Here is a 12682-nt window from a genome sequence, read left to right on the forward strand (position 1 = left end):
TATTAAACTCTGCTAGATAATGACCTTTAAGTAGAGCCCGTTCCCACCAGCTAATGCAGAAGCAATGCTTTACAGAGTGGTCTCTTGACGACCATTTCCCAGTTTCTCCTTACATTTAGAAGTGGGGAAAGAGAGATCAGGGACATGCTGACTTGCCCAAAACCCTCCTTTGTATGCAGTATGGAGGAGTAATTGAGCCAACTTATCAAAAACTTATTTTTCACCCTTCTGGAAGAAAGTAGCTTTTAATTCTTGCTGATCATTGATTTTATAAATCATTGGAACTAATTAAGTCACACAGAGCTTGCTCCTCTTGGTGACAGCTTCAGAGCTTTCCATAGTGACCAACCAACTCCCAGTGACCCCACAAGCCCACACCAAATGCAAAACTTACATAAATCACCAAAAGAAAACCAAACTACACAAAACTAAAAAGCTATAAGCTGGGCCTTGCAAATAAACAGCGTTTCCAAAAAGAATGTCAAGTAAGAGTGTGGAAAAGACTTCACTGGGAGCAGATTCGGATGTTTTAAGAGCCTAGTATCAGGATTGTCAGGAAGGAGTTCTAATCCTCTGGGGCAGTAAGTAAACTATCAGTATTTCCTTTTACGTGACAGTGAATTGAATACCACTCAGCCCCACAACTGACTTCTGTACCTCAAGACACTGTGCAGCAGCTCCTGCTTCACACTATGAGAAGAGGAAAAGCAGGGCTGAACATGGGCTAGAATTACAAAATACATCAAGTAGTAGCAGGTGCTAAGTAGTTATCTTTATAGCAACAACAGTAATAATACTGAAAATAAATCCTTTGGATATAGCATTCACAAGAGGTAAAAGGCTCATCAGGCTCTGTTATTTCACTTATGGGACGTGCCTGTTGGACCGGGGGCCAGAAAGAACGCAGCAGGGGAACACGTGTCTCACATGTTACCAGGACCCCACATTTGCAAGACCATCGATCAGGAGTGTCAGTGCAGCAGAAAACACAAAAAGGCTTTTAATATGGCACTAAAAGGCAGGGTTTGAGGCCACCATTCAATCAGAGACATATGAGGACCATTCTGTTTATCACTCATTTTTCTCCTTAGAAAAAACAAAACAGGCACTGAGTAATGCATTTGATCATGGGGAAAATACTTCAAATAGACCTTGTATTACGCTCATTTTTCCCTAGCAATCACAGCAAATCAGGGAAAAAAGCAAAAAAAAAAAAAAAAAAAAAAACTTAACAGGTACTTAAGGATGTGGTTTGAGTGAATCTGGCATATTCATAAGACCCAGGAGGTGCGCTGTTTAGTTGCAGACCCTGCTTTAAGGACCGAGACCCAAACCAGTTGTTCCAAGTCACACAAAGGTCAACAACAGTGAAAGGGGGGGGGGGGAGAGAAAAAAAAAAAATCAAGAGAAGCAGGAGCACCACAAAGGGGCAACAAAACAAAGCTTTGACGAAAATAAGGTAATAGCATTTAAAAAAAAATAACAAATTTACTTCAAAATCAAAACACACCACCAGGTCTGTGACTGGCACTGACACAAGAAGAAAGAAATGGAAGGAGAAAATGGAATAATAAATATTAGAAATTACAAAGTAGTTTACAGGGTTGGGCAGCAAAGCAATGAAAGGAGATGAAAACCACAGTGGATGAAGTAAAGATGCACAGTCAGGTGGTGACTTTGGCTTCACTTGCATTTAAAAAGGTGCTCACCCTTCTGAACAAAATGGCAGCAAAAGAGGGCATCCGACTGGCTATGCCCATATGCCCTCCTCATCATCCTATTGGTTGAGAGATGAAAAGTTTTTCCCCAGTGCAGCGTGGGAATTGAAAGGACAGTTTGTTAGTATCAGGGACAAAGGAAGTTCATGTTAAGGAAATTCTATGCCACGCTGCTTCAGTGTTCTATGTTTGTGGATTGTACACAGTGACAAAAAAATAGGACGCAGACAAAGATGTAGTAAAATTAATATATATATATACATATATATATATATATATATACACACACAAAAGGAAAAAAAAAAAGAAGAGAGCCCAATTCGGCCAAAGGCAGCAGAATACTTTGGTCAGAAATACCACGAGACAGCATGCACACCAGCAGGGCTCCAAGTGCTGCGCCCAGAGCACTGCAATATGGAAACTGGAGTAATCGCCATTTGAGAGAAACTGCTCCGATAGTACCGTGCCCCCGCAGACCGGAAAATCTGACGAACGCCTGATTGCAGGCTCAAACATTTCAAATAAAAATATAAGCCTCAACAGGAAATTTAACAAATACTCCCCAATTACCCTACCCACTGCCTTTGGCCCTTGTCATAAGTAAAATGTGAACAGAATCTGAGCCTGAGACAGAAGGAGATGGATCGATAGACAAAGACAGACTGGATACCTAAAAGGAGGAAAACAGGTTACAAGGAAAATTCAATTCTTTCAGTGCTACAGAATAACCCCCATGCTACCAATTCCCCCTTTCCAAATGGTCTATGGATAAGCCCATAATTAAAAAAAGCGTCTCATATTGCCCATGTATGAGTCCGGTTTTGTTTCTATGGTTACACTTAAAATAAGGGTTTGCAGCAAAATTAATGTAGTACTGTCTGATGGCTTTCTATTTTAGCTGAAATTCTGTCAGGAAAGCAAAGTCTGGACCTGTTTGCAGAAAGCTGCAAATATGTGGTACTCTAACTGAAGACAATGAACTGACAAGGTCTTGAAGTTCCAGCAAGCAGTACCAACTTCAGCATTTAAGCCTCATAGATTTCAGACTTCCAGGCAGACCTGAAACCCATAGTACTGTTTCTGTAGGTCGAGAACTGTAAAAATATCATGAAGATAGAATGACTTCCCGAAATTATGTCAAAACAACTTGGGCAAATAAGGCTAATATAAAATTCATTTTTTTTCAGTTATGGGAGGGGAAAAATAATGAGGCAATGAACACTTGCTGGTGTGGCAGGAGAATTTTTGGCATGAACTTCTGGCAATTTTAGCTTTACAAACACAATCCATAAAGAGCATACAGTAAGAGGTTTTTACACAGAAAAATTATTAGGCCTAATTTGCGCTAGTAAGCAGTTTGGTACCCTAATATGACATAATAAACGATATTACAGCTGTGAGTGCTATGTTATATTAAATATGAAATATGTAATTTCCTGTTTTTTACGCCTGGTTGCAATGATTTTCCCTTGTAAAGCAAGACACGGCCTTTAGAAACAAATTAAACATTAAGAACTTCATGAAAAGAGACAGATGAATAGTAAAAGAGGATGAAAAAAAAAAAGTGAGAAAGAGTGAGGAAATTGGGGAAAAAACAAAATGCAAAGGCCTAAAGACAAACCCTATGATGATACCCTAGTTTAGTGCTGCTACCCTAGATCACGATGTCCATGTGGTAATGTCCTTCGATTAGTTAGCTGGGTCCTCACCTGATCTGGAGAGGGTTTATGATTGGTCTGGTCAGAATGCGAAGATGCCTTCAGGTGGTCATCCTCATAGTTGTCGGCCATCAGCTTCATGCGATTCTGGGTCTGTTGGTGGTTTAAGAGAAAGAGGATGAGGGGCAGTCATCAATCACACAGTCATTTTGGTTAATCTGATTCACTTCATTGTGAGATTACTGTAAGACCTGTCCCACTAATATTGGCGGACCCCATTATTCTCACAAAATTGGTACTGAATAGTACTTGTTATGATTAAAATATTAAATGATTTATTTTGTTTTTTGGAATTTAAGTGGCGGGAAAACGCTGCTGTGAGTTAAGAAGCAGTAAAATCAGAAAACAGAATGTGATCGAGGGTGGTGTCTCCAATCTCTGGTGCAGACTACAGGAATGTTTATTGAATCACGGAGTCTTAATACACAGACTGACTGCTGCAATGGAGTGCATTATTGCTTGCATAAAAACTCATATGCATAATATCCACCGATATACATTTCACACAACAATCCCAACTGAACCAGTACAACCACTCAGAGTGAGTAAACACATCCATGACAAATATACACCAAGCCCAGCCACTCAGACCCAAAAACACATCCAACTACGTACACCCAGCACAAGCACTTACAGCACTACCTTCAACAACATTTGAATCGCACAACTGGTGTGGCTGGGATAAATGACATGCATTCAAAAGGAAAGGCTAAAGAAAACCATCAGATAGCCATACATCCAGTGGGCCTCCTCAACTGCCAATCAAGGTCAAACTGCCCATCCTTAATACCAGGAGTGTACAAAGGAATGTGGAAAAATTTCATTGGCAGGCATACATCAATCTGATCTGGCAGTAAATCACAATAAATCAACATTACACTTACACACAAAGTGCAAGCCATATCCTTTCGTTTAGAGCCCCAATTTCCTAACTGAAATCCAGTCAAAAATGTGATGGTTCGGCTCCCACTGTTTGGTTTGCCCACATCCCTTCCCAGTAGCCCCCACTGTACCTTACTTTTAAACCAAAACCGACATACCCCTGCGGTCAAGTTGTACTAATATGCCTTGGGCTAGGATTAGAGGTCCCCCTCCTGGCATTGATACAGTCCACTAGATAAGAATTATGCTGGGGGATAAGAATTAATCTTGTAATGACTTCTAATAGACTGTTTGGCAGCCATCACTGCTGTAATTACCTGGACAGAGTGGTCAGAAGAGAGAGATGGGACTGCAAGCAGGGTATGGTTTGAATGCAGAGATCAGTATGGATTGAGATAGGGAAGTATGAAGGAAGGGTGGTCTGAATAGACAGAACTTTTACCAGAGAAAGAAGGGGCCTCAAGGAGAGAGCGGTCTTAGAAAAAGACAACTGCAAGGAGAGAGGGAACCGCAAGGAGAGAGTGGTCTGAATGGAGAGGACACTGAATGGAGAGAATGGACGGCACACAGAGAACAGCAGGGTGGACCTTGGCTGGGATAAAACAACCAACTTTGGTAAAAGTGGAAATCCTGCAACCCACCTATACAGAATGGAGTTTTACATATTTTCACCCTAGCTAATACTGCCTACAAATAGCACACAGGAAAACTGAGCACACAAACTGGCAGGTGTCCCCTTCATCCAGTTTCTAAGACCATTTAAAAGCAGTTGCACATTCTAATACTTGCTCCCTTTACACATGAAGAGCATAAGGTAAAAATCAGACAGAAAACAATCATACTGTATTGCACAAGAATCCTTACTACCTGAAAGAATATTTTTGCCTGGGCTGTGGGAGCTCTACACACCTTCTTGAGGAACAGTATTATACCCCTCCTGTCCAATCCCTGGAAGTGGATAAGGCAACAGAATCAAACCGTATAGGAAAAAGATTTTTCACAGACATCTGGGCTCTTGGGGTTTGCAGTAGTATGTGTGACCAAAAAGCTGCAAGTTCAAAAATCTAGGAATGGAATATCTATTACACATTCAAAGAAGGTGATAAGTAGGACATAATATGCTCAACTATACCCTTATTTATAAGGCTACATATAACACCTGCCAGTAGTGTAGTGGACCACTTCTAAGCATCTCTAGCATAGATCATAGCAACAGCACAGTTTCTTTACCTGAATACCACTGGCACAAGTCCCAGAAGTCTCTACCTGCTATAGAACTCTTGGTGAGCTACTTTATCTGATTTGCTCTGGTAAAATAATCAGCTGTCTAAAAGAGCAGAACTGTGAATCACTTTTGACAAAACTATCAGATAAAGTCCATGTCCAGGATAAATTGCAGTATCAAGGTAAACACAGTGTTGCCACAGGTAGAGAATTAGATCAAGAACTGGCAGGAGAAATTATTCATAGCAATTCAGACATTCAGCTTTAAGCCATTAAGCACTGTTTTACTAAATGTTTTTAGAGCTGACATGGTCCAAAGGCTGTCTCCCCCACATCTCTGTTTTCCTTGACCTGAAAGAATTTCAAATCGTTATCCCTGAGCCCCACCTTACATGAGACTGTGCAACTTATGACAATTTGTTCCACATGCTCTACTGGTTACAGTGTGTGATCTGGGCTTTGTACCGGGAAGTCCAGGCTTAAGCTCCAGAACTTGTAGGAAGTAAAGCCTAACACTGAAACTGGCCCCCTGAGAGCATCCTGGCTTAAGAGGAGCTTTAACCTACCCACAGCTAACCCACCTCCTCAAGCACATTGCTTTCTTCCACCTTTAAAACAAGCACTCAAAATAAACCCTGAAGTTCTCTTCCAAGTCACAGTGATTGCACTTTACCTGGAAGAAAAATCAGACTAACATTAACCTCCTACCCCAATTAATCATTCTTGCTTCCATGGACCAATCATGATGAACTGAAGCAGGGGGATAAGAGGAGGGGGGGGGGGGAAATTGCATTACGTAAACAAAACCCCAACATCACCATTCTCAGCTTAGATCCACTGGATCCCTGTATGGTGACTAAGAAAGGCCCAGTCCTGACTGTAGCACTACTGGGGAAAGTCCTACTCAGGATTGAAGCAGTCACATCGAGGGGGGGAAACCACTTTGACTGCTCGTTAAGACCACTTAATTAACGATAGCAAGAGTAAAAGGGCCAAAACTGCTGCCAAGTTTGGGGGAAAAACAACGTAGGAAAACCCAATGTAACGCAGTCCATTGCAATCCAATGGGCTAATTTATAGACAACAAATGGGTTTCCACATACCTTTTCCATGAACTTAAAGTACTGGAACGAAAAGTACCTCGCTGAGACCGTTTCATACGGCTCTCAAGAGAGCCTTACAAAATTAAACGAAAGCCGTAACATTCTTAATAATTTACGTTCTTTAAAAAACTGAAAAAACTAATTAGGAACAGCCAAAAGAATTTATTGAGCAATGTCATTATAAAACTAATAATGGTATATTCACCAGAAAAGCATTATGCATGCCAATATTTGCTGAAGTTTTGGTATACAAACTTCTATTTAAATAGCATTTCATTACACCAGGCCTGAAAATTAAGCTCCATGAAGTCTGATTCTTTTGATGACAGGGTCCAGAGAGCAAACACAAAGTCATGGACAAACTACAACAGAACAATCTGTGCCCTCCGTCCTCAAGCTTGTTAACCTCTTGCGGATCATCCCTGTCCTTGACAGCGTAAATAAATAAAGCCCTCTGAGCATGCTTCTGGCTCCTCTTAAGACACTGCAACAAAACCATGGCATCCCTTCTATGGAGCTGAGGAGCCTATGTAATTTTGGGGATAAGGAAGATAGAATAGAATAGAACTTTATAGAACAGAACTTTATTTGCCATTTGTACACGTACACATGGTGCGGGCACATAGGAATTCTTGAGCGATGCCAAGAGAGTCAAACGTAAAAACGTGTACACAATAAATACTCTAAAACTTCAATAAATAAAGCTAAAATACAATAAATACAATAACTACAGTAAAAGAGGGACTAAATACTAAAAAGGAGGAAATACTATTAGAAAAGGAGGGGAGCAAATACTTTAAGAAGGGGGGGCAAGAATAAAAAAACAATATACACAAAGTACACAGTAAAATATCCCATACACAGTGAAATACACAGTAAAGACTACAATAATACTGTTGTTAGTAATATTAACAGGCTAATGGTTAATGTTAATAATATTGATGCTCTAATGGTTATTGCACATATTATTGCACACATGATGAGACTTATAAAGGTATTAAGAGTGGCCTCAATGAGGAAGAAAAGAAACCAGCTCCAATCAGAGGCCTTTGGGGGGGGGGGTGTCAGGAACCCAGAGCGCTTTTCCAAAGCTCAGTTTTAAGAGTGGATCGGGGGCATTTCACCAGAAGACAGGAATTTGGGGAAGTGGGGTGTGACATATTTGCCAAAATTGAGCACAGCAGACAGAAAAGATGGAGCGAAAGAGGGAAGAGGTGGGGCAGGTGACAGAGGGAAAGAGGAAATGGAAGAAAAGGAGAAATGTAAAAGGAAAGTCTGCGAAGGCACCCCTCTGTCTATAACACAATTTACAACAAAACACACTCATCCTCACCCTGGTTTGGAGGAGGTTGGGGGAGGAATAAAGAGCAGATTCACACCTCTACATAAAGAGAAAGTTCAGTGATGTTCACACCACATGACAGTTAAACAGAGCTGACATGATGCTATTGATTGCAGACTAATGACCCTTGCAATGAAGACCATCGTTGGGGTGATGGCCAATAATAGATCCTACCCCACAATACCCCCAAGTCCAGCTGTCTACACTGTGGGCTCCAGCTTTGGCTAATTTGTCTAAGGGAGTGAAAGTGAGACTTCTCTACATCCCACTATCCCTCCCTCTCTTTCAGCCTTACACCCTCTTTTTCTCCTGGAGGACAACTTCAGTGCAATGTAGACAGTAATTGGCTGGAACATTGACCTCACTCTCCTGCTTTCCATTTCAAGTGTGGAAATCATTTGCTCACTTAATCATTTTCACAATTATTTTACTTTTCGTGAAATAACGACCCCCAAATCAACAAGCGACGGTTTTGTTTATGCTGACGTTAAAAGGATGCAGGGGAAATTAACGCAAACAAAATCTTGATTGCAGAAATTATGCTAAGGCAGGAGGAGGTAAAATTTCAGTTAAGTTTTTAAAAAAAATCTGATCATATCAAACATGTGATCAAACATAATAACCGAAATATCACCAGCTGCCGTACTCTCAAAAAAGGGTAATAAAGCTTTTAAGAAACTAGAGCAAAAAGGTGTATGATCAAATTAATAAAAATTTATTTTCTCACAAGGACAATAGGACTTCAAATGGATATGAGTGAGCAACCCTGATCTTTCAAGGCCTTTAGTAATTGTCAGCCACAACTTTTTGTATGGTACATTTATTCATTTTTCTAACTTTTCTCCAACGTGACGTACATATCTGAAAATACAAAAAGTGCATTAGATCAACAGGAGAGCTTTTGATGCAGACATGAGATTGAGTACAATCAAATGGTTCTCATATCACCATAAAACCCAGTCTACATTACACAAGTAGCTCCATATAGGAGTTTTTTTAATGATTAAAATGACAACACAGTAACACATGCAGTACATACAGAATACTCCCCACAATGACTGGGGACTGCCAAGTCTCACCACAGCACTGTTAATCACCAGGCTCAGGAACAAGGTGGGTATGGATTCACACACTCGGTAACTAAGCTCTACAAATGTTTTGCACTCATGCCACCTTTGATACTGAGAACCAGACAGTACAGTTCTACTAGCAACACAACTGTACATAAATGTAAAATTTAGTGTTCAAATGAACTCTAATTGCAGTACTCAATGCAAAATAAAGAAATATACAAAAGGGTATTAGCACCAGCATCACTTGGCCCTGTAAACAGCACTGGTAAGGGAGCAAAAGAAAAATGCTAAACATATTTGGTAAAGCTCAACACAACTTCGTTGTTTCATAGCTACTAACGTTAAGGAATAGAATAAACTTTCATTTAACACTCATTACATTAATTTCATAACTGTCAACTTTTTGCAGCATGACTGGTGTTTTAAGTTTACTCAAACAAAGTGAATGTACTGCTGGAGTATGGGAAATAAGAGGGACAGTGTAAAATGCAATTTTGTTCTGGCAGAACGTTAGACATAAAAGCACTAAAAGCCTTGTCCTGTTATAATGGAATATACTGAAAATGACCCAATAATTGCAACAATTTACTTAAAATTGAGGAAAAGTCAAAAAAAATATTTTCAATTCTGTGACATAACGTTTATGAAGTCTGTTTCATACACAGATTTTAACAACCTATAACAAGGAATTGTCTTGATCTGTGTCCTGAAGTAGACTCCAATTTGACATGCAGTATGAAGAAGTTGTTGCATTGGTTGGATGGAATCAGCCTTGACAACATGTCTTGTCTGTGTAGTGTCAGCCATTTAATTGATCAGATTGGACAGATCAATGTCTGTAGGTCTGTGGGAATCATGCTCCTGACTACACTGCATTAGATTTGACCTGCTATTGGGACAGAAAGCAAAAAAGCATGGCTTCCAGTGGTTTGATGGGCTGGCTCCTCATTAATCAGAAGATCAGTGGAGAGAAGAACTAAACATGTTTCATCTGTCTGTACAAGTCACTTCTCATTAACAAGCCCCCTGTTAAAAAGAGTGTGGGGAGAGGAGACAAGGGAGGATGGAGAGCAGAGAGAGCAAGGTGTAAATCAGCTGAATTCAGGTTTGTAAGTGTGGGGGATGGTATAGTTGTAACACGCACACAGCCATCCACATGCTTGAACACACAACCATACTTGTATGAACTTCTGCCTAAACAATTTCTCTTAAATCTAAACCACATGCTCTGCTCTCCTGCACATTCCCATAGCATGATCTCTACAAACAGCACTAATGCCCTACCCCCCATTTCCTGACCTCCATGCTTCTTAATATCCCCTTGGCTAGAAAACAGCCCCATTGCAAGTCGGAACCACTTTAATGGGGGGAGTAGTGAGCAAACACACAAAGCTAATGGAGAAGGTGGCAACGCCACATACATCCTACCAGCCCACATATCTCCTGCCGAATGATGGTAGAGGAGAATGACATAGCTATAGATACAGGACCTAAAAGCACTTATTAAAGATTCCAGGAATGAGCCTCAAGCCCATCTATACCTTGGTCCTGTCAGCTACATGTGATTTTCCATGAGTAAAACTAGCCTGGAAAACAATGAGAAGATTAGGAATTGTTTTCTCTAGATTGACCATAGAGTTCCAATGTGGATGACAGTAGATTAAGCAATACCAGTCTGAATCACTGTATTGCTGACTAAAGACTTGGTTGATAGCAAAGCCAGACCTACCAGGACAGTTTGATATAATAACCTCCAACTGTATCAATCTCCAATCTGTAACAACTCAATTTCAAAAGGGAGCATTCTCGGTTTTCAATTTGACAGCAGTCAAAACCTACCACGGAACAAGGTAGAAGGTAAATGGGGCTTTGGGGAACAGGCAAAAGGAGGGTCAGTTCTCCCATATTTAGTGTAGAAAACCACAAAAATTGAAGGGTTCTGTTGAAAAGGACAAAATTCTGCTGCTTTTACGTTTGCTTGAGGTGGAAAAAACCCAAGGCCATCAATTTTCCTCAGAGTTTCTCTTAGCCGAGTGCATCTCAGAAGCAAATAAATAGCCCTGATAAATAAATTTCTTCCTGAGGCCAAAATGTTTATTTCTTCACTAAACATGCAGAATTGTTGCCTTGTAAAGAAATCCAACTTAAAATGAAATCCAGAAAATACAAACTGATCTTTAAATCTTATGCCTTATCTTTAAATCCAGGCTTAAAACCAACCTGTTAAACATACATAATGTAATTGCATGCTCTTTTTTGTCTGAGCCATTTCTCGCTTTTCCTCATCTTACCACTATTTTTGCTTTTCATTCTGTGTTTTTATTCTGTTGTTTTTGTGGGGAATGGTGATGCAGTGAGAACCACACAGCTGCCAGGCTATGGGTTACTAATACTATCTAAAAAGACAGTTCTTGTAATTACTGTAATCACTTGTAACCCCTCTCTGCTGAGCTACTTATAAAGAATAATAATTCTAATAAAAATAATTTGTGATAAACATAGTATATCACGCAGCATTCATACTCATATTGCTTTTCAGAAAGAATTTTATACATAAGTTTTCAATTTACAGGTGAATTCACCAGCTTCTCAGTGTTATAGATTAAAAAGATTGACAAGCTTTCTGAGTTTCTTTCAAGCCCAGACACATATGACAGAAGTCAGATGCACAGAAATTATGCCCAGATTTTGGAGGAGTGGGTGGTTATTCTGATGTCTTTGTCATAAGGCATTTCTTGCATGCAGAAGTCGATAGTTTACTTAGATTTTATGTTAGAAACTACATTTGCTCTTAAATCCAAATTTCTGTTAAAGACGACTTATAAAAAGGAAGCCTATAACATTTCTCAGTGTTTTAGTTACATTTATTTGAAATCTATTATTTATGTTTGACATATTTTCTATAATTTTGTGGAATTAGTTTTACAGAATGTGCTTAGTAAGCTATCGTGTTTAAAAGAGGGTAACGGGGGTTAACAATTATGATCTTGTTTCATTGAGGCATATTATTGCAGTTTATGGTTGTTGCATGAGCAAGAAACTGCTCATCAGAACCTTGCGCCTGCTGAAGTTAAAGGCAGAGGAAAGTCAGGTAAAACCCAGACCTCAGGCCCAACGCAGACAGACGGATCCAGCGGATGGAATTACCGACTCCACTCCGGAACTTGTGGGAACTAGTACTAGCTCCAACTTGAGGTTAGCAAACTGCAACCAGATTTTTTGTACCTCCCAACAGACTTGCAAACAGTAATTGGGCTTAATCACTGTGGGTCAGGCTACTGCCCTCAGTGGGGAAGGCAGTTTGACCGCTCCATGATATGCTGCTGGATGCTGTGGAACAAGGTTAAGTCTACTCTATTGGAAAAGAATCTTGCAACAAATCCTCTCCTCACCTCCTCAGCAGAGCAGTTGATATATGATAAACAACCAGCAAGATGTCTCTTACACACATTTGTTTAGAAATAATTTTAAAGAGAGCCACGTATGGGTGCGCACATATTGAGATGCATGGAACTTACGTGGAGTGAAACACACATACATAAACCCACACAATTCACGTACTGTAAACATGTAATAAAACACAGACAGGTGTAACTGACACTAATCCAAGTGCTAGTACAAA

General features: G+C 40.0%; 1 protein-coding gene across 5 annotated transcripts in view; it reads right to left on the bottom strand.

The window, feature by feature from the left end:
* Nucleotides 1–12682, bottom strand: part of erc1b (ELKS/RAB6-interacting/CAST family member 1b) — a 135804-nt gene that overhangs the window by 24830 nt on the left and 98292 nt on the right. For 4 of the 5 annotated variants that reach the window (XM_018730054.2, XM_018730053.2, XM_018730052.2 and 1 more), the window contains one exon: nt 3428–3529. In XM_018730054.2, coding sequence (XP_018585570.1) covers nt 3428–3529 — 102 coding nt within the window. Of the gene's footprint in view, nt 1–1709; nt 1778–3427; nt 3530–12682 lie in introns of all 5 variants that reach the window. The other variant, XM_018730055.2, reaches the window with a different exon arrangement.

The sequence above is a fragment of the Scleropages formosus genome, chromosome 21, assembly GCF_900964775.1.
Source record: "Scleropages formosus chromosome 21, fSclFor1.1, whole genome shotgun sequence".
NCBI classification, from domain to species: domain Eukaryota; kingdom Metazoa; phylum Chordata; class Actinopteri; order Osteoglossiformes; family Osteoglossidae; genus Scleropages; species Scleropages formosus.